This window comes from Phalaenopsis equestris, unplaced genomic scaffold (assembly GCF_001263595.1).
Source record: "Phalaenopsis equestris unplaced genomic scaffold, ASM126359v1 Scaffold000741, whole genome shotgun sequence".
In the NCBI taxonomy this organism is placed as follows: Eukaryota; Viridiplantae; Streptophyta; class Magnoliopsida; order Asparagales; family Orchidaceae; genus Phalaenopsis; species Phalaenopsis equestris.
In genome coordinates this window covers 893,721-920,920 of record NW_018165181.1, presented here as the reverse complement: position 1 = coordinate 920,920, position 27,200 = coordinate 893,721, and the positions used below count along the sequence as shown (strand labels likewise).

Here is a 27,200-nt window from a genome sequence, read left to right as displayed (position 1 = left end):
ACGTGCAGTAAAACAAATCATATAATACAATGAATTTAATTGATAAAGTTACAATAATTTTTTATCTATTCTTTCTTGAGTTTGGCAGGTAAGTGGACTTGTAGTGTATGCATAAAAGCGTCATTGACACGGCCTACTGGGGTGATTATGATGCAAACAAATGACCGTTAGTAGATTGATGTGGAGAAAAAATTGCCACTGCGCAGTGATTTTGTCTACTTTATATGTTAATTTAAAAAATCAATCTAATTTAAATATAAAATTTTTAAATAATTCTATTTTTAAAATTTCACATTTTCTTTCTCCCATTCACCAAAAACCCCATTCTCTTTGCCTTTGTCCCTAGCCTTAAGTTTTACGCCGTTGTTAGGCTGCTCATTCCCGCCACATCTTCTTCGACCAATTGTAAGATCTTAGAACAAAGAAGAGGAAGAGGAGCCTAAAGTAAGATAAGAACTAAACGCTCTGTTTAATTCTCTTACTTTGATATGATACAAAAGCATATATGAATATAATACACAGTGGCACATTTGTAAATATACTTAAGGGCATATTCGGCCTTACAACACACATAATACAACTAATATAAGTATCTTCTCTTTTGCAAAAACCAAAATCCCTAAGAGACTATATGACAATAAAGGAGATTTAAGTTAGTAGGATTTGGTAAAAATCCAGATTCAATAAATCTTAAAAGGGTTAAATCCGAAAAGCTTTTTGGCAATATATTTAATAAATACTGTTAAATCTTCTTAAATTATTTTACAATTTCTATCATGATTTAAAAATCCATTATAGTTGTTAAAGTAAATCATAATAAGATTTAGGAAATGATGTAAATTTGACTTCTTAAAACATTTTAAAAATCTCAAACTAACTTCTTAAATTTAATTAATAGTTTATTTCAAAATTTGATAATTAATAATTATATATTGACTAAATTAATTAATTATTACAAAGTGAATTATTAAATAAAAGCCTAACATTTATAAAATGTAATTAATTAGTTATTAATTATATTTATTAATACTTATAAATTTATTGAATGAATAAAAAAAGTATATTTATTTTTTACTATTTAATAATTAAATAATAAATAAAATGAGAGATTTACAAGCATAGCACCCAAAACTATATAATTGACATATTTCACACCTAAATTTTAATATTTACATTTATGCACTCCACGGTTAAAATTCTAACCCCGACAGGCCGACATTGCTGCTCTTCCTGGAACCCTTCCCCCGGCCACGGAAGCGAAAGAAGCGAAAGAAGCGAAAGAAGAGGATATTGTGGGCAATATTGATTTAAGTTAAATCCTTCAGAAACGGGATCATTGTCGGTCCCTGGCAGGATTTAGGTTAATCCTGCTTAAGCCCTATATAAATCCTGCTACTAAGTAGCCCCTCCAGTTCAGCCCTAGACCTAGCTCCTTGTACACACGAACAGAAGCAGCAAGCTGACAGCTCGCACCTTTCTCCAGCTCAATCATAGCAGCTGAACTGCATCGCCTCGCCTAGCGCTGACAACCTTAAGGCCGACTGCCACCGATATTCATTACTCAAAACTCTATTTGACGGCTAGAGGTGATTTTTTTAATTTTTTTCTTTTTTTCCGCCTCTAAATTTAGAGAGCTTTGATATGCAATGTGAGAAGATGAAAACCTAACATGATTGAAGTCATTCATTCATTATTTATGCATTTATTTTTTATGTTTTTTATGTTTTGCCAATTGAGAATTTTATTAGTCTGGTTCGTGATTACAATTTATTTGGATGAGTTATGTATGAGAACTGGATTGCAGGTGATGGCTACATTTGAATTGTATAGGAGGTCAACCATCGGCATGTGCCTGACGGAAACCCTAGATGAGATGGTCTCCAATGGCACCCTCAACCCAGAGCTTGCCATTCAAGTGCTTGTGCAGTTTGATAAGGTTGGGTTGAAAAGAATTATTCGTGTGAGCCTTGAATTTGATTTATCAGCTGTTTTATATTTTTTGCTTGCAGTCTATGACGGAGGCTTTGGAAAATCAAGTGAAGAGCAAAGTCTCTATTAAGGTATTTTTGCTTTACTTGATTTTCTTGCATTGTTACTCATAGATTTTAATTCAGCACTTATGTCTTGGTTGCTCTTTGATGAGGTTTATGGACGTTAGGAAGTTAAATAAGTTGTTTTATTTAATGATTGTGTAGCAAAAGCACTTTTTGCAGTTTTTCCCATTAAAATGAAATCTATTATCCACTGTTTGCAGCTCTTTAAATGCTTTTGCATGTTTTTGGTCTCTATTTGATTGCTTGAAATAAAAAATCGGAGGAGCACAGCTGATAATCATCTATTTTGGTGGGAATCTGTTGGATATTAAAATGTTAACTGGGGATTGTATCAGGAATAATGAACATTATCATTTATTTAATTTATTTTTAAGTCAATTTACCAATGTTCTATACTATTTGTAAGTTCCATGCTATTATTGAATGATACCAAGAAAATTCGTTATTAAATGAAGGAAGATAAAAGCAATGAAACCTATTGGATTATAGAATTAAGCTTTAAGAACTAATGTTGACATTGCAAGAACTTGTTAAAAGCACATTTTGTTTCTAATAATTTGATTAGCTTTAATTATTTTCGTTTGCATAAGTCCAAGGGACTTTTGATTTTCTTGGGAATGGATGAATCCAACGTCGTGTACAAATGAAATCATTGGTCTTATTCTTATGTTTAATGAAATTTAGGTATGGTTGAATCCAAACACGAGTAGAAAGGATCCAAATTCGAAGTATATGAAGATAAAGTACGAGCCAAGAAGTATCTTGTAGATTTCATAATGAAATTGCATGACAAGTACACCTTATTAAAAAAAATGAACCACTTTAAGAGAACTAAGAAATATAAATGACCTAGATAAATGGATGAACACAAATGGTATTCTTATTTGAGAAACAAGAAATAAAAAAGACAAGTAGATTATGAATAATTGAATAACTAGATGTCCCATGATGGTAAAGTTCATCGTTTGCCTTAACGAGTTTAATCTTTCTCCTCGAATCTTGGTCCATAAATACAAGCGATGAAAAATTACAAAGCATTTTATATATTTGGCGAGTTTTTTAATGAAAACAAGATTTATATATAACCTTAGTGCATGAGCATTTTTAAAAGGAAGGGTGTTACATTGATATCTCAATGTGCTATGACAACAACAAGAACAACGGAATAATATGCTATAATGATTAATGTATTAAAATATTGTGAATGGTGAGAAATGTGAATTTTAGCTCTTCAATCAATTGCACAAAAATTAGTCAAACTTTTTCTTGAGACATTTAACTCAGGGAATTAAAGATGAATCTGAGAGTGCCAATGAGCAAGTACAAACAAGTTTCATCTCAAGAGATGCTATTAAAACTATATTTTTTTCAAATATCTTCATTGTTTAATCATCTCTCTTGATTTTTACAATGATTATCTTCTTTGAGCCAAATAGGCTTGAATTAAAATTTATGTTGTCCTTTATTATTCCTCCATTCTCGACACAGTAGTTGTCCAATAAGCTTACAACAATATTCCTTCAATACCTTAATTCTTGTAGTAAACACAACATATATTGTCCATGTTGTCTTTCAATTGTCAATCTTTTCAAAAAAAAAAATTAAATAAATTTTCACTCCCTCTTTCTTGTATTTGAGATTTAATCCTGGTCATAAGGATTGAATTTTTTTATGTATTGGGGCTCATGCAGTATTACCCTATTGGTTTCTTGAGGACTAATTGAGAAAATTATAAGAGTCTGAACCCTCACCTAGTCAAATGTATAGTATTTCAAAAAATTTATAAACACAATCTTTGAAATAAATTCTTTAAGAATGATAGGATTTTCTGGGCACACCAAATACTCAATAATGACTCAACTATTGCCACAAATTTTTGGATAGGCATATTCAATTATTTTATCCTTCTTATTTGGTTCCACTCATTTTTTTCTTGATTTCATATATTTTATGCAACATCATGAGCTTTTGCATAAGTATGACAAATAAAGTCCAAAATCTCTTTACTATAAGACTGTTACTAATTGACGGCTCCATTGAATTGGACAGCCATGACATAATTAAAGAGTTAAATTTATCCTATGTATCAAACATCGGATATCTTTTTTTTTATTTGGTTCCAAAAGAACGGTCAAGTTTCTACTTATCTTTCAAATAACTTGTGACAATCTATTACCATTTGAGATATTTTTTTTTTCATTCAATCAATGGACAGGGTTTTCATTCTATGGATCTCTAATTTGTTCATCGTAAGAATGACTTTATCATATTGGATGGTAGTCCCTGATTTTGCCATTGTGATGGGTCAACAGAAGGTGTTGCGGCTTCAACAGCTAGGAAAAACAGCTGTTTGAGCAAAAATAAAGAAGGCTGCAGTAAGAGAGAAAAATTCATAACTCAAAGAAATAAAAGTTATTTCCAACCATCGGAGTAAGGGATAGACAATAGTTTATGTGAATAGTATCAAAAAGCAATGCAGTCTAGACTGCACCAACTAGAGGATTTGATCGAATAATAAAAAAAAAAGCCTATGAAAATGAAGATCACCCCAAGAAAAAGAAAATTTTCAAGGCTATAATACCACAAACGAAAAAGTAGAGAAAGAAAAAAGGGCCAGCAAATGCAGTTTTTATAGCAATTCTTCTTTCATTGATTCAAAGTTCTGGTCAATATATATGTGCTTTTAGAGATAAATAATAAATTGAGCAAGACTGAAACAGAAACAATTATATAAGATTACATTAACACATTCTTATGAAAAAATGTATAAAAGCCCATCTAATATACATGTAAATATCTTGCAAATATACACAAATAAATTTCAGAATGTGCTGTGATCGGTTGTCCTTCCAATATTGTCATGACCATCTTGGACCCTTCCCTTCCAGCACATTTAAATGTCCATATGTACTTTTAGTTACTTTTTGAATTTTTGTATTGCTATTCGCTTCGATTATTTACCGTATCTCCATCAATGATTTGTAGGAGAGAAACCATACTACTTACTTTTATCCAATTTGTTATATCTATGGTGCACCTATCCATTAAGAGTGATTCACACAGCTGACAGTTTGATTGGTACATGGGACACCACTAACTGAAGCATTATTTCAGTCATTTCTTTGCAATAATGCATTTTCTTATTTGTTCATTCAACATTACTTCACTTGTTATTGGGCCTTAACAAATGAAAAATGATTTGTCTGAGCTTGTCAATCCACATATGAATACTTCTTCAAGCAGCTATTACATGCATATACTATAATGGTTTTCTTTAATCCAGTGTCATTTTTTCACCGTGTTGTTCCAAATTATTTTCATTATTCAGCGTTAATTTATTATTTTGATTTGGTTCTCATTACATAATAATTTTTGCAGCTTATCTCCTCTATTACATCTTTCGCGTTTATTCTAGACTTCAAAATGTCATACATTTTCTTACTTTCACTCTTAACTTATCTATAATGACCTTCAAGATGCTTGATAATTGCAACAAGCATCAGCTTTGCCCAGTAAAATATCACAAATTTCTTCGTTCATAAGTTTTATAAGTAGTTTCAGGGTATTAGCTTTTATGTGTGCAAGTCTTTCCCATAAAAAAATGATCATGTTACATTTGGCCTTCTATGGATCATATAGAGTTTTTGTAATATATTTTTTTATTAATTCAGTAACAAGGACTTGTTGGAGTCAATAGTTGTATCTGAATATTCAAAGATTGCATTAAAGTTCTTTGGGGTTCTTTATGAACAAATTAAAAAGATTAGGAAAAAGAATGCGCTCCAAGTGATTATGATTAATAACTCTAGATATGTTGCAAGTTACTAGTTTAAAGTATTTTATGCATATAAATTTAATTTTTTATCTCGTCGTGGAGTGTGAAGACATTCTAAATTTTTTATAGCGCAAATGTTTATGTAAAGAGGATTTACATTTATTGGACACAATGGGCAATCCATTGCATTAATCTGATGTTGGGGGATATTGGGAAGACTAATCAAGTGAGAAATTTTTTCAAAAGAGCTTTGGTGTCAATGGATGCAACTGAATGGTCAAAGAATATATAAAATTTTATCATGCTCTTTGATGTACAGATTGAAAAGATTGGTAAAAAGATTGCACCTTATTGGGTACAAATAGTCTCTATAGCTTTATTGTAGCTAGCTAGTAATTAAATGTATTTTATATTTTGTGAACACATTCAGTTGTTTTAAATTTTTGTTAATTTCTATGTATAATAGAAATTATTAAAAATTTTAATTTGTAGATTCATTTTCAAAGCTTACCATTAAATTAGGTTTATACATTACATTTTTTTCAAATTTATATCAAGTTTTAAGTCATTTATTAAATAATTCATGTTTTACACGTATTACTGAATGTCTGATCAGAGTTATTAAAAAATATTACAATGTGTTTATGTATATATTGCGCAATGAATTAAAAAAGGAACTCTTGTATATCGCTTTGCACTTTGTGTTTGAAACATTGATTAAAGATGTGAATTCTTTGATGTATATGCAGTAAAAAATAGATATAATTATATGAGATAGATCTTAAAGAGTACCACTTAATGAAAAGTAATCAGAAAGTAGATGGCCTTGCATGTCCCATAAATGTATAAGATGTACAGATAAAATGTGTGGATAGAATCAATGTTGAAGGGTTGGACAAGAAAAATAGAAGGCCAAATGTAACATGACCATTTTTTTATGGAAAGACTTGCACACATAAAAGCTAATACCCTGAAACTACTTATAAAACTTATGAACGAAGAAATTTGTGATATTTTACTGGGCAAAGCTGATGCTTGTTGCAATTATCAAGCATCTTGAAGGTCATTATAGATAAGTTAAGAGTGAAAGTAAGAAAATGTATGATATTTTGAAGTTTATAATAAACGCGAAAGATGTAATAGAGGAGATCAGCTGCTAAAATCACTATGTAATGGGAACCAAATCAAAATAAAAAATTAACGCTGAATAATGAAAATAATTTGGAACAGCACGGTGGAAAAATGACACTGGATTAAAGAAAACCATTATAGTATATACATGTGATAGCTGCTTGAAGAAGTATTCATATGTGGATTGACAAGCTCAGACAAATCATTTTTTATTTGCTAAGGCCCAATAACAAGTGAAGTAATGTTAACTGAAGCATTATTGCAAAGAGATGACTGAAATAATGCTTCAGTTAGTGGTGTCCCATGTACCAATCAAACTGTCAGCTGTGTGAATCACTCTTAATGGATAGGTGCACCATAGATATAACAAATTGGATAAAAGTAAGTAGTATGGTTTCTCTCCTACAAATCATTGATGGAGATACGGTAAATAATCGAAGCGAATAGCAATACAAAAATTCAAAAAGTAACTAAAAGTACATATGGACATTTAAATGTGCTGGAAGGGAAGGGTCCAAGATGGTCATGACAATATTGGAAGGACAACCGATCACAGCACATTCTGAAATTTATTTGTGTATATTTGCAAGATATTTACATGTATATTAGATGGGCTTTTATACATTTTTTCATAAGAATGTGTTAATGTAATCTTATATAATTGTTTCTGTTTCAGTCTTGCTCAATTTATTATTTATCTCTAAAAGCACATATATATTGACCAGAACTTTGAATCAATGAAAGAAGAATTGCTATAAAAGCTGCATTTGCTGTCCACTTTTTCGTTTGTGGTATTATAGCCTTTAGGATTTTCTTTTTTTGGGGTGGCCTTCATTGTCATAGGATTTTTTTTTTATTATTCGATCAAATCCTCTAGTTGGTGCAGTCTAGACTGCATTGTTTTTTGATACTATTCACATAAATTGTTGTTTATCCCTTACTCCGATGGCTGAAAATAACCTTTATTTCTTTGAGCTATGAATTTTTCTCTCTTACTGCAGTCTTCTCTATTTTTGGTCAAATAGCTGTTTTTCCTAGCTGTTGAAGCCGCAACACCTTATGTTGACCCATCACAATGGCAAAATCAGGGACTACCATCAAATATGATAAAGTCATTCTTACGATGAACAAATTAGAAATCCATAGAATGAAAATCATGTCCATTGATTGAATGAAAAAAAAAAAAAAAACATCTCAAATGGAAATAGATTGTCACAAGTTATTTGAAAGATAAGTAGAAACTTGACCGTTCTTTTGGAACCAAATAAAAAAAAAGATATCCGATGTTTGATACATAGGATAAATTTGACTCTTTAATTATGTCATGGCTGTCTAATTCAATGGAGCCGTCAATTAGTAACAGTCTTATAGTAAGGAGATGTTGGACTTTATTTGTCATACTTATGCAAAAGCTCATGATGTTGCATAAAATATATGAAATCAAGAAAAAAATGAGTGGAACCAAATAAGAAGGATAAAATAATTGAATATGCCTATCCAAAAATTTGTGGCAATAGTTGAGTCATTATTGAGTATTTGGTGTGCCCAGAAAATCCTATCATTCTTAAAGAATTTATTTCAAAGATTGTGTTTATAAATTTTTTGAAATACTATACATTTGACTAGGTGAGGGTTCAGACTCTTATAATTTTCCCAATTAGTGCTCAAGAAACCAATAGGGTAATACTGCATGAGCCCCAATACATAAAAAAATTCAATCCTTATGACCAGGATTAAATCTCAAATACAAGAAAGAGGGAGTGAAAATTTATCCAATTTTTTTTTTAAAAGATTCACAATTGAAAGACAACATGGACAATATATGTTGTGCTTGCTACAAGAATTAAGGTATTCGAAGGATAATTGTTATAAGCTTATTGGACAACTACCGTGTCGAGAATGGAGGAATAATGAAGGACAATTTCAATTTTAATTCAAGCCTATTTGGCTCAAAGAAGATAACCATTGTAAAAATCAGGAGAGATGATTAAACAATGAAGATATTTGAAAAACACATAGTTTTAATAGCATCTCTTGAGATGAAACTTGCTTGTACATGCTCATTGGCACTTTATTAAAATCGAGCTTCTTTAAAGGACATTTTCAATGCTCCCTCTGAAATAGCCTCTTACGTAGCTCTAGACCAACACTTGAAATCGAGCTTGATCGAATTCATAGCTAGACCATTCACCAAGGCTTGAGACTTCATCTAGAGGTTCATTGGGACCAATAGATTCATCTTTAATTCCCTGAGTTAAATCTCTCAGGAAAAAGTTTGACTAATTTTTGTGCAATTGATTGAAGAGCTGCAATTCACATTTCACACCATTCACAATATTTTAATACATTACTCATTATAGCATATTATTCCGTTGTTGTTGTTGTTGTCATAGCACATTGAGATATTAATGTAACACCCTTCCTTTTAAAAATGCCCATGCACTAAGGTTATATATAAATCTTGTTTTCATTAAAAAACTCGCCAAATATATAAAATGCTTTGTAATTTTTCATCGCTTGTATTTATGGACCAAGATTCGAGGAGAAAGATTAAACTCGTTAAGGCAAACGATGAACTTTACCATCATGGGACATCTAGTTATTCAATTATTCATAATCTACTTGTCTTTTTTATTTCTTGTTTCTCAAATAAGAATACCATTTGTGTTCATCCATTTATCTAGGTCATTTATATTTCTTAGTTCTCTTAAAGTGGTTCATTTTTTTTAATAAGGTGTACTTGTCATGCAATTTCATTATGAAATCTACAAGATACCAAAAGCACACTCCTTTATTTTTTCTTATTATTAATTATAAAATACATATCCCTTCAAATTAATCCATAGTGATGCATAGTGATCATGCTTCCTCTTAAAGATTATAGATGCTCAATGGGGTATCTCTTGAATCGATGATTTTACTAAAGTTACATAGATATTCTTGATTAAGCAAAAGTATGGTGCTAGCAACATTATCATTAACTTCTATTCCATGATTCAAATCCAATGTGAAGTATAAATTATAAGTTTTTAGATGTAATATGTGAAATATTATATCAATCAATGAACCTTGTAGCTTCTACTAGACGGGGCATTATTCATAAGTTTTGGAATATAAAAATCTTATATAGTTAGTAGCAAAGATTATATTTGCATGTTAAAAAATATGTTGACCTTTTACCTGAAATATTTGGTTGCAGTTCTTTTGTATATATTTATAAGAATAGAATTAATTTAAATCATAGAGCAACTTTGTATTTCTTCATTGCTGCCCAACACAGAAAGTGTACGGATACTTTCCTTTTTCAAAGAAACTTTATATATTTGTTGATGTCACATTGGCTGAAAAAGCCTTACTTCTCATAAACTTAACATCAATGGGAGATTTCTCTTATGGAAGATAAAAATTGTGATCAAACTAACTTTAATCCACTTTATCTATCCTCTGTCCCCAGTGTTCTCTCAAAATTATCCTATCACACTGCTTCATTCTGAACCTATTCTCAAAAGTATAACCATGATTTTTCATATCCCTGATTTCATTAAATTTCCTTGAATTTATTCAAGAAGAATGACCATACCAGGCCTGAACACGATCAGAACACCATATTGAATGTTGCTGATGTAGAAATGGTAAGTTTCAGTCCTCCTGTTGAAACATCACTTGAAAAGGAGCTTAATCTTCCCATTGCTTTTAGAAAAGGGCGCAAGAACTTTTACCAACGATCTTTATATGCATTGTCTCACTATGTATCCCATTGAGTTCTTTTATCTTGTTCATAGAAACTTTATTTTGAGTCTAAATATTGTTTTTATTTCAAATACTATATATGAGGCATTATTAAGATTTAAATGAAAAAATGCTTTGAGATAAGAAATAGATGCATTGAAAAAGGCAACACTTGGGAGTTTGTTAGTAAACCTAAAGAAAAAAAATATAGTAATCTGCAAATGAGCCTTTACCTTGGAATACAAAATTGATGGATTTATTAAAATATATTAGACAAAATTGGTTGCAAAGGGGCACACCCAAACTTACAAAGTTAACTATCAAGAATCCTTTGCCACTATGGCAAAAGTGACTATTTTGAGAATCGTGTTATCTCCTGAATCTGATGTTAAAAAAATATCATTTTACATGGAAATCTAGAAGAAAAAATCTACACGAACTTTCCCTCCAAAATATAAAGAAAATAAAATAGGCGATAAGGTGTGCAAAATAAAGAAGTCAATTATGACTAAAAAAATCACCTAAAGTCTTGTTTTGGGGGTTTTTTAAGTAGTGAAAGGTACAAGTTGAAAACAAATAAAAAAAGGATGTGTCTCTTTAATTATGACAAAAAAGTCTTGTTTTGCGGTAATAATTTTTCTAGTGTATGTTAATGGTATCATAATTATATGAAATGATGAGGTGGAATATTAGAATCTAAAACAATACTTGATCAATGAATTTGACATGAGACTTGGACGTATGAAATATTTATTAAGTATAGACATCTCATACCCAAGACAAGTTATTTTTATTTCACAACAAAAGTACTGCCACATATCTGTTAAGGGAAACTTAAAAGCTTGGGTGTTAATCAGTGACCTATCGAACCAAATTAGACAAAGTGGGAGGCAAAATAACATGCAATTGATGGGAAAATGTATGCAAGGCTGGTTGGAAGTATTATCTAACTTACCCTTATTCTCCAAATATTGCATACACAGTAAGTGGGTTTATTCAATTCATGAATAAAAGAAACACATTTGTAAACTGCTTACTCAGTGCTACATTAATTGAAATGCGATATTAGAGGATGAGATTTATTTAGTAGAAATAATAAATTTGCATTAGAGGCCTATTTGGATGTTGATTATTCATGCTTTGTATATATAGTAGATCGATTGTAGATTTATTGGAGGAAATTTTGTAACAGATAGAAGTAAAAAATAAAATCTAGTCACAAGGTGTAGTTTTGATCAAAATTGAGAACCATGGCATAGTGAATTGGTAAATTATTATTGCTGAAGATTATCTTGGATGAGTTAAGAATAATTAGGAAGAATCCATGAAACTGGATTGTGACAAGTAAACAGTAGCTATTTCTTGTAAACCAATCGACATGGTAGAAAAAAAAAACACATTAAAATTTACTAACATTTCATCAAGGAAAAGTTTGAAGAAGGATTTATCTGCATACCCTATATACCCTTAAAATGACAATGGCAAATGTTTTTTCTTAGGGAACTCAGTTGTGACAAGTAAACTGTAGCTATTGCTTGTAATCTAATCAACGTGGTAGAAAAAAAAAACACATTAAAATTGACTAACATTTCGTCAAGGAAAATTTTGAAGAAGGATTTATCTGGATACCCTTTATACCCTTAAAATGACAATGGACAATTGTTTTTTCTTAAGGAACTCAGTTGTGCGGTTTTTAATGGTATTTTTTCAACTTGGGGATGGAAGACATTTATTCTCTTGCTCAAGGTTGAGTTTTGGAATGCGTCAAGCAATATTAAAAGGTTGCAACAAGGTTGTACAATGTAAGATTTGGGCATTGAAGGCACATTCTGCTTATAGGGAATGCATCAATCTGAAAATGGAAGACATTTATTTTCTTGCGTGAGTGTGAGTTTAGGAAGGCATCAAGACAATATTGGAAGGTCACAACAATATTGGGGAAAGTAAGATTTGAACTTTGAAGGCACATTGTACTCATAAGGAATCCAGCCTTGCCTGCATCTGCTGTCAAACCTACTTTGGATGGCCAAGGAATTAATTAATTCTACAATTTTCTTGTATGTTTTAGAAAGATATTTGAACATATATTAGTCAAAATTTTATATAATTTTGACTACTGTATTATATTATGTTATTTTTTTGTTTTTGATTTCAGTTTATTTTTGTTTCCTTTTTCCATCTCCTAGAAAAGTCTATATGTAGGTTCATTATATTGAATCAATGATAGAAGAATTATATTCACAGCCCTTTCTTTCTATGTCCACTTTTTCTTAAAGCATGAAATGCAAAAATTTATCAGTACATTACGTGAGCATAGCATACATATGTTTGTATGTGAATAATACCTGCTTCTAAGACGTCATATGTACATATACTCCTATGGAAAAATGAATGCAACGATTATCCAAATTCATGATCAAAATCTGCAAATATATTTACTAGTAAAAACATTGTGCGAGACCTCCTACAGTACAGAAGAGCGCAACATAAAAATCCAATTTTAATCCTAAATTGGATCTCAAAAGAATTATAGTACAAACCATGCATCAAACTAGTCTTTCTTATATCTGTATGACAAGCACGTCATTTAGCTTATATAGAGCTTATGGGTGTCCTAAGTTCTGTTCTTGTTTCAAATGCATATCAAACTCTCTTATAGAAGTATCTGAGGTACATAAACTTTAATCGTCCCTTCATTATCTTCATTGAACGACGGAGAAAAACAACTTTAATGTTTATTGTCTTTATTATATGATGTGATAGCGACGGAATGTCATATTCCAACTGAATTTAGCAACACTATCATGGAGGACATTCTGAAAATCGTCATCTACCAATACCTCATGGTTTGTTCAACATTTTGGGCTGCACTCATATATGATGTATTATGCTTGATGGTAAATTATCAAAAAAAGAATTATTACTGATTTCTTTCTATTATCAGTCCCCCTTTGACATAAGAGTGCTACTATTCTCTTTTTTAAAATTTGTAATTCTTGATATTTTCAGTCACCTTAATTTCTCTTTCAAGCAAAGGGACTCAACTTATGATAAGATTGATGTCTAAGGCCCATTTCATGTTATGCAATTGTCTCAACCATGTGATCTAAACTCTTAAATTTACTACACTGAAAAGGGTTTCTACTTGATAGAACCACCTAGCTATTTCTTTTGTTGCTTTGTCTATTATTTCACTATTTATGGTCTCCTTAATTCTTATTTGTCTTTTGTTTTCTTTTTGATGCCTTTATTTTCTAGTTATGATAAAATGATTAATAAGGCTTTTCATCTTAGGTGTATCGATGCTTCCCATTTCAAAATTTGATTCGAGTGATTTTTTTCCTATAATCCATGGACATTTGAATATCTAATTCTTCAGTAAATTTTATTACTGTCTCATTATACTTCATACATAACTTTTTTTTTATCATTTTTTAATTCCTTGTTCATAAAAAAATAGTTCCTCTTTTATATTTAAAGGCACCTCTTTTGCACGCCTTATTCAAATTGCCATAAAAATGTAAGAAAAGAAAAATATCATTTTTTTTGGTATTATTTGTGAGTTATTGGCCATAACGCTTAGCGCACATAGTGCATATTTTTTGGTTTTTTATTTTATTGTTTATTTTTTGAATGACAAGAATAATTCAAACGACCTATTAACATGAAAGTCAGATGACGAGTTAAATAAGAGAATGAATTATTATTGGATGAAGAAAAATTTACATTGAGTTGAAGAGTAAGTGGTGCTATGAAATAATTAAAATTTTGAAGATTACAATTTGTTAGTTTAGTTTTTCAGCCTAAGCTCCAGCAGTAGTGTTTTGTTCTATTAGTATGCATCCTACAACATTTTGAATGTTATGACACTAATAAGAGTGGTTCAGTTGAGTTTTTCAAAAATCCTTCTAAAATAAAAAGCTTCTTTTCATATTCAGTTAAAATAATAAATCTGTTAGAGAATACATTTAATTTCTTATGAATAAGGGAATGACGCACACCAGTCAATTAAAATATCTAATTTTTTCTTTTATTCTATGACAATAACAATATGGCTATAAGATTTTCAAATGCAATGAAACTGATGCCACTAGCTAGTTAATTTAAATTATAGTCGCTTTCAAAGAATTTTAGAAACTAATGTATTTACTCAAAAAAATGATCTTATTGAGGTGCAAAAGCATTATAAATACATGACACAAGGGTATAGAAAGGAATGATATAATGCCTAAATCTTTCCTAATAACACATAAAAATAAAAAGGAAAGACATAAACTAGGAAATACATATAAAAACAAATAATAGGAAGGACAACATATAAATAGACAAATCTTCTAATGTCTTCTAATAAATCTTATGATATCTTCTAATAAATTATCATAGTATAAAGAATGTTTTGTTTTTTGTCATGGTTTTTTTTTTTTAATTGACAAACGTGAGTAATGTATCTCTCAAAGTATAGCAGTGAAAGAGTAGTAATAATGATTATAAGATTTAAGGAGTTACGAAATGTAGATTGTGCAAAAATATAATTTGGGCAAACTGAGTTATAATGATATAGTTGTTATAGGAAATAGGAATATTTAAAATTCTCTATAATTTATCTCTTAAGATTCGCAAGGGAATAATTTTATCCTACCTGTTAGCACATTCATACCACGCACCTGTTAGTAGTCATTAGCTCTCAATCAAATATAATTCTTAATTAATGCTAATTTGAACTTGGATTTGAAGTTACTGGCTAATCATTCCAGACAATCTTGCTTGTATAGTTCAGTTAGTTTGATTAATATATTGATCGAATATTTTTCTTTATAAACTGTATTGCTCAATATGATGCTTAGATTTTATCTATTGAATTTAATCTTAGGATAATTTACACACATGATAATTAATTTAATTTAGGACATATTCATAGTGTTTGATCACTATCATATAATATGATTAGTTCATTTTCAAATTACTTTGTTTAATGCCTAATTGATCAGCCTAATTTAATTATGCATGGTGTATTGTAGAATATTATACATTATGATCTGTAGATCAATTGACATTATCATAATATTGATTAACTAATTGAGGTGTGCAGTTTGCTTGAATCAAAATCTAACATGATCATACTTTTCAATCCAACAACACACAATATGACTGGTTCTAGATTTTCCAATGATTTTTTTTTACTTGATATTGCTAATTGTTAATTTAATTATGTGTGTTAGTCGTCAGAACTTTATCAAGTTCTTGAAAATAATAACTTCATGACTCAATAAAAATTAAACAATTTTTGCGTAATTTTTTATTTTATGATGGTGATTTGCTTTACTTGGGCTAATCAAGCCCTAGCTTTGAGTCATAAATGCAATTCATTGTATTCATTAAACTTGATTTATAATTTTATGCTTGACCAAAAGTAAGAATACTCGTGCATGTAGAATTTTAGTGCATACTAGTTGATATTTGTGATCATCAAATTTATAATTACAATCTTAAGTTCATGTGGCTAACATATCAATAGTTTATTTGCAAGTTAAGTTTTTTATTTTGCCATGGTAGTTTATCCTTATACTTCATTATATTTTATTCACCTTTACAGGTGCTCAAGTAACTTGATTTTATATATATGTGACATTGATTATTTTTTCTTGTATGATATTTTTTCTCTTTTAATATTGTATTATTATTCATGCACTCTTGATTTTTATGATTTAAACTATTTTTAAAGTAGCTCACAATGGACTCTAAAGTTACTTATGGGCTAATGTTGCAACGTGTTTTCTTTTTACTTTCTGGTGTTTCTAGCAAAAAATATTGAGCAATATGAAATTTTAAAGACAGATTAAGGTGGGATTCTAAAGATTTTCCTTGGCTTGTGATGAGACAAGTTGAGGTTTATTTTAAATCTAGTGGATTTGCACTTTCCCATTAGTGCAAACAATACACTTACAAGGATATGATTGAGCTGTATATTTTTCGTTGGAAGTTAGGTTTATATGTATGGGGACTAGGGATGTTTGATCAATTTGATCGAGTTTCCAACTGTCATCTTTGGTCGATGTGGTGGACCAAATCTACTGAAAAATATAGGACCAAGAGGCTACGTCATCTAGGGAGTCTACATAACCTATGCAAAAAACAATGACTAAATGTTTATAATTAATGTAATCCTATTCTAATTTAAAAATATTTGCTTGCTCTGAGGCAATTAATATTGACCGATGCTTCATCATGCCTATTCTTTTTAACTTTGAAATGCTTTTGACACTCTTTTCCATCTTACACAACAAATAAATCTTCGCAGTTCTCCATAATATGCTTTCTTAGGATCAATAAAAGTAACATGAAGATCTTTTATTTAATTATATATACTTGTCAATTTATTTTCTTAACAGAAAATAACGTCAATAGTAGATCTCCTTAGCATGAAATCTAATTGATTCTCCAAAATCATCATATTTAATTATTTTTTTGTAAAGCTATATTGCATTATTTTCTCATAACTTCATTATAGGACTCCATAATATGCTTTCTTAGGATCAATAAAAGTAACATGAAGATCTTTTATTTAATTATATATACTTGTCAATTTATTTTCTTAACAGAAAATAACTTCAATAATAGATCTCCTTAGCATGAAATCTAATTGATTCTCCAAAATCATCATAGTTTATTATTTTTTTGTAAGGCTATATTGCATTATTTTCTCATAACTTCATTATAGGATTCATAAGTTTAATTTTTTTCTAGTTGCCATAATTTTAACCATCTATTTTATTCTTAAATATTATTATAAAATATATATCTTTGGTTGATGTGGTGGACCAAATCTACTAAACATATAGGGCCAAGAGGCAACATCATCAATTCTTCCAGTGAGTCTAAATTACCTATGCAAAAAAAAAAAAAAAAAACTTAATGTTTATCATTATTGTAATCCTATTCTAATTGAAATTTAGTTGCTTACTCTGGTACTATTAATTTTGACCAGTACTTTATCATTCATATCCTTTTTAACTTTGAATGCTTCTGACACTCTTTTTCCTTCATACACATCAAATAACTTTTTATGGTTCTCCATAATATGTTTTCTTAAAATCAATAGAAGTCATGTGAAGATTCTATATTTAATTATATATATATTCCATGTATTTTCTTAACACAAAATAACTTCTATAGTAGATCTCCGTAGCATGAAATCTAATTGAATGTCAAAACCACTATATTTTATTATTTTTCTGTAAGGCTTAATTGGTTTATGCCCTCGTAACTTCCTTAAAGGATTTATAAGTTTAATTTCTTTATAATTATCATAATTTTAAACATCTATTTTATTCTTAAATATGATTATAAAAAATTTGATTCATCAGCCATTTGACATAGTTTTAGCTTTTAAAATTCTATTAAAGCCTTTGTTAACCAAACCAGCATAACACCTCTTATTATTTTTCATATATCAGTAAGCATCATTTGGAGTTCAAGTTTTATAAAGCTAAATTCTATTTCATCTTTATTTTTTGGGTCAGCCTATAATTTTTGTCTTTGTTTTTTTTTTTTGAGATTTTCATTTAGTATATCTCAAATTGATATTTCCAAATTGTCTTTTCATTTTCATCTCTAACTAAGGTCCAATCAATTTTTCTTCTAATGCGTAATAGTTATTTTATTTACCATCGAAAGTATGATACTCAGTAGGACACAGTGGAAAAAAAGATTCATTTAGCCGACCCCACTTAGTGGGATAAAGGCTTATTGTTGTTGTGTCTGTTTTTCTCTTCTCTTGGATTCATGTCTCTTATAAAAATCATCAAAACTATGATATTTTTTGGGATTATTTTTATTTTTTTAATTGTAAATAAAATAACAAAACAGATCAGCTTATTTTAATTTTAGAATACAGTTTAATTTGTTTTAAAAATAAAATGTTGAAAAATGGTTTGATGGGTTTTGAATTATTTAAAAATAATGTTTTTCATCTTGACTCCCAACTTCTCATCCTTTCTGCCTTTGTTTTGTTTTCTACATCATTTCTCAATCTGACTCATTCTCAATGGCACTGTCATTATTAAATTAATGAACCTTTGTCATCGAACTTTTCTTTAATGCCATATTTATATCTCATTGTTTTATTCATCACAACCTTCCAAATTAGGCCTTTTTTGGTTAAAAATTTCATTAAATATTTCTTAATGTAATATTTCCAAATTATCCTGTTGTCTTTATCTCTAATTGAGATCCAATTAGTATCTGCTCTAATGCATATAGATTGATGAAAATTTTTAGGATTTTTTCTTTTGCCATAGTTATTTTATATGTCAATTTTTTTCTTCCTTTGGAAGCAAGTCTATTAAATAAATCATTAAAAGTTAAGACATTGTTTAGGATATATATATATATATATTTTAAAGTTGTCAAAACATAAAATTTGTTTATTTATTTTTATTTTAAATATAAATTAATTTATTTTGAAAAAATATTATAATTTAGTTTTAGGTGTTGCGAATTAAAAATAAATGGCCCAACTCCAAATTTATCATCCATTGCGCCTCATCTCTATTTCCACCTCCCCTACAACCATCCAATATGATTTCTTTTCATTGGGCTATCTTGAGTCAATGAACGCCATTGATAAGTTCTTCCTTAATGAGTAGATATGATCAATGAAGCTCTTCTTTGTTGTTGTTTGAGAAAATTTGTTCCTTTGAAAATTTGATGGGAGCCTCCCTAAATCCTCATCACTCTCATTTTTGTAGTCGATGAGGAAAATGTGAAGATGGGCGATTCAAAGGGGAAGATAAATATCTATGGATGCAAGCCTTATCAATCCATTAACAAACTAGATCTATTCATCGATGAATCAGATCGATGTTGCCTTCAAGGAACATGTGATTATAATGTCATGTAGAGAATGATGGGGAGAAGAATGATGTGAAGGAAGAGGAGACAGATTTGGAGAAGGCGGTCAAGCGCTAACAATTTCTGTTTGGGTTTGATCTTCGCAATTGCCCCCCTCGAGGAGGAACTCTAAATGCCTGAAATGGAACTCTTCTACTGTTGGTGATTAATTGTTGTGACCATGGCCATAATAGTGCCCAAAACGGCTAGGGGCAGTGTTGTAATTATGAGTTGTGAGTGGCGGTATGTGATTATGCTATAGGGCTCCTATTAGAATAAAGTCATTGTATCACTATGCTTGATGCATTCCCATTGCAAATTTTATGATCATCTATTTCAGACAACTCTAAAACACATTTTCTTCCAAAGTCTGTTCTGACAGAATAAATATTTATCCTTTTATTGCACAACCAAAGCTGAAACTGTATATAGATGAGTATTCTTATGAACCGAGCCTCGAACTGTTAGATTTGTAATATGATTCTCTCACTCGTACTTGATTGGGCACATTCAATAATATGTCAGGGGAATTAACTATGGAATGAAATCTGTGACATGCAGAAACACTCTTAGTGGCATTCAACACCACCACCACAACAACAACAATAACAAAACCTTAATCCCACTACGTGGGGTCGGCTACATGAATCATTTTTCTCCATTGCGTCCTATATTTAGTGTCATATTTTCATTTAGTTCTAGTAAATTAAGATCATTTTTAATACAATAAGCCCAAGTCTTCCTAGATCTACCTCTGCCTTTCTTAACACAAGTCGAATCTAAAACATCTACTCTCCTAATCGGATCATCAGATGGTCGACTTTTAATGTGACCAAACCATTTCTCTAATTTTATCCGTCACAGGAGCTACACCAACCCTATCACGGGTATATTCATCACATTTTGTCTCTAAGTGTAAAGCCACTCATCCACCTAATTATTCTCATCTCGACAACACTTAACTTATGATAACTTATTATTAGGTTTCTCTTTTAAAGGCCAACATTGAGCGCCATATAGCAATGTAGGTCTCACCACCGTTTTATAAAATTTTCTTTTATGTCTAAGCGGTACTTTTCTATAACACAAAAGGTCGGAAGCATTCCCCCACTTCAACTAACCAACTTGAATTTTACTATTAACATCCCCAATTATATCACCATCGCTCTGAACAACTGACTCAAGATATCTAAAACGTTCACACCTTTTAATAGTTTGATCACCCAAAGTCACACTTCTGTCACTAGAGTTTCTACTACTAAAATTATATTCCATGTATTCAGTTTTAGTTCTACTTAAATGAAGGCCTTTAGACTCTAATGTAGACCTCCATAATTCAAGTTTTTTCTGGGCTTTTTCTCTCGTTTTGTCCACGAGAAGGATATCATCAACAAAAAGCTTACACCAAGGTACATCCTCCTGTAGATGTCCAGTATGATCATCCATAACTAAAGCAAAAAGATAAGGGCTTAGAGTCGATCCCTGATGTAATCCAACAAAAATAGGAAATATTTGGTCAATCCTTCAGTTTGAACACAAGTAACAACTCTAGTATACATATCTTTAATGACTTGAATGTAAGTCATATCAACACTTTTCTTCTCAAGAGCTCTCCAAAGGATATCTCTTGGAACCTTATCGTATGCTTTTTCTAAATCAATAAAAATAAAATGTAGATTCTCCTTATTATCTCCGAACTTCTCCATCAAATCTCTCAATAAATGTATAGTTTCCATAGTAGATCTGCCTGACATAAACCCAAATTGATTATGAGAAATCTTTGTAATGCGTCTTAACCTATGTTCAATTACCCTCTCTCATAATTTTAAAGTATGACACATCAACTTAATTCCTCTATAATTTGCACACTCTTGTGCATTCACTTTATTCTTAAACATGGGGATCAAAATACTCTTTCTCCACTCCTCAGACATCTTTTTAGTTTTTAAAATAATATTAAAGAGTTTAGTAAGCCAAGAAACACCCAAATCTCCAAAATATTTCCACACTTTAATTGGGATATCATCAGGTCCTACAGACTTTCCACCCTTGGTTTTCTTTAAAGCCTCCTCAACTTCTTTTTTACTAATGCGACAGTAGAAATGAAATGTTTTATTATTATTCACGATATTAAGATCACTAAGGTCGATCATATTTTCAGAACATTCATTAAAAAGTTTATCAAAATAACTCACCCACCTATGTTGAATATCTTTTTCTAAGAAAAGTGTTTTTTGATTTTCATCTTTAATACACTTTACTTGAGTTAAATCTTTACTTTTCTTCTCTCTTTGTTTGGCTAGTTTATACATATATTTTTCACCCTCCTTATATCTTAATGGCAATCACCGAAGCGATAAAATGTCGGTCGGGATATCCAGCGACTCCCTCAATCGTGGCTACCTCTTTTCTACTCTCAGCTTCTCGTAATCACCGCCTTCTAGAATAACCAATGTTAATTATGTTGCAATCTCTCTCATGGGCTTAGCTTGAATCACTAGTGTCTTCTCCTCGGAGGTTGGAAATTGAGAGTCCTCTCTAAAGTCTTCATTCTACTCTGTGTCACTGTCATTTTTTTCAACTGCTCCCTTCATAATGAAAGAGATCGTCCTCTGTTTGGGCAATTAGGCGTCACGTGGCCAAAATTATGACACTTGAAGCATTTATTGGCTGGAATAGATTTGGGAGTACTATGAGGCTTCACTTTTTTTCCTCTTTGTTCGAGTTTATCCTCTGTTTGGGTCAACTTTGGTCTCTATTGGGCTACTCTTGTTGTCTGATCTAATGGCTGAACTCTGTTTGGAGGGTGGTGTGGACCTTGATATTGTTGTGTTGTCTCTCCAATTTTAGAGCTAAGGTATGGACATCCTTTAATGTAATGGAATTTCTATTGTACCACATTACTAATGGAAAGTCTTAATCTTCTTAGATAAATCGACCTATGGTGCTTTCTTTGGACTCCACTACCCCAAACTTCAATAGAATTTACTCGAACTCAGTTGTGTTCTCTACAGAAGAATCTCTCTGGAGCAGGTGATGAAGTCTGGTAAATATATCCTATCGGTAACGCAAAAGAAGGTGTTTGCTCTATATTTCTCTTTTCATCTTGGACCATGTAATAATTTATTTTTTCATTCCCGCTGCTAAAGATATTTCAGTTTTTCCCACAGTAATGAAGCATTTATCCGGAGCTTGATGCCTGTAAATTTAAATCTCTTATTCTGAGGAACATCCTTGTATTAAAAAACTCGTTCTACTATTTGAAGCCACTTGATAAATTCATCTGGATCCATGTGACTATTGAAATCCAGTAAATCTAATTTTACTCTAAAGGGCATGGCTTCTCTTCTGATATGTTATTTCAAATCATTGATGTTTTGGTTCTTCATTACTAAAAATTGCTTAGTAGAATAGATTCACTTCATCCTCTCAATCTGGAGAGTTACTGTTGTGGCTATGGATAATTTTATCATATTTTATTCTCTCATAGGAGGTAAGCCTTTGTTGCAGTTGATGAATTTCTCTTTATCTCTCTTTTATATTAAACTCTTGGTGACCTCTTTGCGGATTTCTCCTAAGCGGCATTGTGTCATTTGCTCCTGATCAAGTTTTAGGCGCATATAAGATTGCAATTCAAAGTTGGTCGTAGAATTAAGTTTTGGTGTTAGGTGTGAGGGTAAAATTTTGTGGAGGTAGAAAAATTAGATTTTGAACTTTAGTGTTAGGACTAGGAGTTATGGTAGTATTGATTTGGATATGGTGGGGGGTTTTTTTTGTTTTGAAACTTTGGCTTGAGATAAGAAAGACTCCTAAAAATCTAGAGCTTGTTGGCCTTTGATATCAAATGATTTTATTCTAGGGAGAATGGAAGGTATTTAGGAAAGTGATTTAGCTGGGAACTGGTTTAGAATTGTGAGATAATGAAATCTGGGAGTTTGACGGTGCTTGGACAGAAATAAGCGTCGATCGGCAGCTTTCTGCTGAAAACAGCGAGAAGAGCCATTAAACAACATGGCACGGGCAGCGAGGAGGTTCACCACATATTTCTGAGTTACCTTGATCGAGTTCCCTGTTTGAATTGTAACAGAATCGTGGGATCCCTGAATTCCGCTATGTCGTGGACTTTTCGTAATCAAGATCGCGACATCTTGCAAGTCTGACGTTCCTGTGTCAGTATGCTTTTCTTTTTTTTTTTTAAATATCATAATTGGACTAGAATAACAAACTTGCTTTTATTTGATGTTAAAATATGAACAAACAATTGATGTTAAAATAAAAACAATCAGAAAAGCAACTAAATGGAACAAATAGAAAAAGTGTAAAATGATTATTTCTTTGCTTCATACTTTCAGGACTTACGGGTCCTTGCATTCTTTTATGCAAGTCTCAATAGTTTTCATTTTTTTTTCTTTAAGAGCATCATTTCTTTTCCTCAAGTAATATTTTGTACCTCATCACTTCAATATTAAGCGGCATAATTGATGCACAAATATTTATAAAATCCATTAAAATTTCTAAAGCAATTTTTTTAATGAAGCTAGTTATCTCAACCTATATTATATTTTGCTCAACTAAAGAGTTTTATATTTCCATCATAGCAGCTTTCTTGTTTTCTCAAATTCCACCACCTTAATTGGGGTAACCTAATTTTTTTATATCCTTTTTTTATACTTACAATTTTTGCAAAGCAATTCTAGTTTTTTGCTAGCTAGCTGGCTGCCTGAATAGATAGAATAGTCTTTAGGATATATTTTTCTATTTAGTGCTTCTAAGGATGGATAGATAAATAATCTCTACGATTTAGTCTTTCTGTTTAGTGTTTCTAAGGCATTTTTTTCATTTAGCTTTAGAGATATTTAAGTCCTAATAAAATATAAAAAAAGGAATGCATATGAAAATGTGAATTGCCCCTTATTTTGATGGATTAGTGGTTCGAAATGTCATTCAATGAGATTTTGTAGATATCTTTAATGAGATAATTCCTATTCTTATTTTTCTTGTGAGATCAGAATAATCCATATAAAATGGAGAAAAGTATCCTTATTATATCCTTTAAATCATATTAAAATAAATTTAATTCTTATTACATCATTCGATCAAAACTCCTTATTGTAGCCTCTGATTGAATGATTGAACATTGAACTCTCTTTCTAGTTTAATGTTCAATTTGATTTTCAAAGCTTATAGTAAGATTAAACTTATAGTAAGATTTTTCTTGTTAGAATTAATATTGATCATCATTCCCAAGCATACAAAATATAATAATTATGGAAACCTGATTTCAGAGAAGCCCAACGGAATCTAATTCCAAAGGATGCTTATTGCTATGTATTTTTTTCAGTATTGCCTGTCCATCTTTAAGCTTGCTTTGTTTTATATTGTGGCAATGTGATTAAAGCACGATTTCATTTTATTAATTATTTTATTTGTGGATTTTATGATTTCTACCTTGTTTTGCTCTAGAGTCTTGTTTTTGATGCGTTTTGGCTTGTGATAATATTTTCATTTGCTGTTAACCATGTGCCTTTTAACTTGGATTACTCCAAAAGTTATTTAGTCTACATTGAACTTTGATATATGATCACACGTACTGCAGCAACAACAACAACAACAAAAACAACAAGTCTTTATTGTACCAAGTGTGGTAAGCTACATGAATGCTTTTTCTTCATTGTGTCCTATTGAATGTCATATTTTTTGTCGAAAAATTATGACATGAATCCTTTGAATCTGATGACAAGTACTACGTTTAATGAATGTCTGAATGCAATATATAGTTCAGACTGATTATTCAGGTTCTCATGTTGTGGTCATAAGCAATTCATTACACTTAATGCATATGATCTTAAGCCTCAATGTCACCCTTAATATTGTTCATTTATATTCATGTATTTATGCAACATGCTATTTTTTTTTTAATTACAGAAAATAAAAAAACAGTAACATTGTCATTGTGATTGAGGAAGGATTTATATTCTTACTTTGTGGACAGGGACATCTGCACACTTACAGATTCTGCGACAACGTGTGGACCTTCATCTTACGGGATGCGATATTTAAGAATGAGGAGTGCCAGGAGAATGTTGGCCGGGTAAAGATTGTTGCCTGTGACTCCAAGTTGCTTGCTCAGTCCTAAATATATATATATATATATATATATATATTTATAAATGTATTTACATCATATGCTTTCTAGGCGCTTCTTGTTAAAAACATGAATGCTGCATAACATATAAGCGCGGTTTGGTTTTGAATTTGCCACTTGGTGGCTGACATGTAATGTTTTACTTTCCACATGGATACTTTCAGTGTGCTCCTGGTCCTCTCCCTGTGGCTCATTCTGATATGCTTGTTTGGTTTGGTGTCAAGGTAAGCTAAAAGTATTAATTTTTCAGGGTGCTTTGGTTAACTTGTTCCTAATGCAGTTGGTAAATATGTAAAATTTATTTTTCAAGATAGAGGGTTGTTTTACAATTTTGCATTTTGTTTTTTCTGTAAATTGTAAAAATATAAAATATAACCAGTGAAATTTCACATTATAAATTATCTTGATGATTGAGTTAAATAATGATAGTATCAATGATTGAGTTAAATAATGATAGTATCAAAGTGATTTAAGCGTCAACACAATGTATTCTTAGTTTGCTTGAAATGTTAACTTGGCATCAATAAAACTTAAGATTTTGCGATTACAATCAAGAAACAATTTAACAGTTTTGTGAGTCAAATGATTTGGAGAAGTAAGTTTTAAAATTTTTAATAAATGTAATGAGGTTTAATAATGATAAGCCGTTCAAAAAAAAAAAAAAATTCTAACGAATTTTGAATGGATTTAGGGTTCGTTTGGGGTAGCTTATAAGTGAGGAAAACCCCCGCCGTACCGTTTGGTCGCGTATTTCGCTAGTTTATCCGAAATTGTGTTGGGCTTTTACACTAAACGCAGCGAGCCGCGTTTCAGAATAAACAACTTATCCTGAAACACATAGGTTGCCCCAAACGGACCCTTAATAAGAACAAGGTTAACAAAATGAACTCGTGAAAGCAGATTCTTGTGAAATAAATGTGAGGAATTACTAATTTGACTTCAGCGCATATTTTATCAGCACTATGAAATCATGTACTTTCCCATATGTTATTTCATCAATTAGAAACTTCAGCAAGAAACAATTTTACCTAATGTAAATCTTACCAAGAAGGTATTTCAAAAATTGAAAATTTATTTAACTGAATTGTAAATTGGAATTTTGAAAAACAAGTTCAACTATTTAAAAAAAATAAAATGGATTGGCACTCTTCACTTACTTAAAAGAACTTTTTAAACCTGTTCTTTGATGGACATTGAAACATTTACATTGCTCTAGGCCCTGAAAATATGATGTCTTCTCAAGTTGAAGGTGGCCGTGAGTTTACAGTTGAATTTGCAGGGAGTTTATCAAAGAAAAAATTAGAAGGTTATTGCATGGTACGGTGTTTGTGGTAAGAGAATAAGCGTATTAAGATGAGTGAACAGGCGGATCGAACTCCATGCAAAGTTTCAAGCGCTAAGGTAAATAGATAGATTCTCCCCTTGTATGCCAAAAAAGATGCTATTTTCACTCAACTTTGCTTGAAAGATAGAAGTG

General features: G+C 30.8%; 1 protein-coding gene across 1 annotated transcript; it reads left to right on the top strand.

Moving 5' to 3' along the window:
- The first annotated feature begins 1,218 nt into the window (after window positions 1-1,218).
- LOC110030592 (transcription initiation factor IIA subunit 2) lies at window positions 1,219-25,741 on the top strand. The gene is made up of 4 exons (XM_020733370.1): window positions 1,219-1,586; window positions 1,805-1,936; window positions 2,010-2,060; window positions 25,571-25,741. Exons 2-4 carry the CDS (start codon window positions 1,808-1,810, stop codon window positions 25,712-25,714), a joined length of 324 nt encoding a protein of 107 aa, XP_020589029.1. The 5' UTR covers window positions 1,219-1,586; window positions 1,805-1,807; the 3' UTR covers window positions 25,715-25,741.
- Window positions 25,742-27,200: the final 1,459 nt, after the last annotated feature.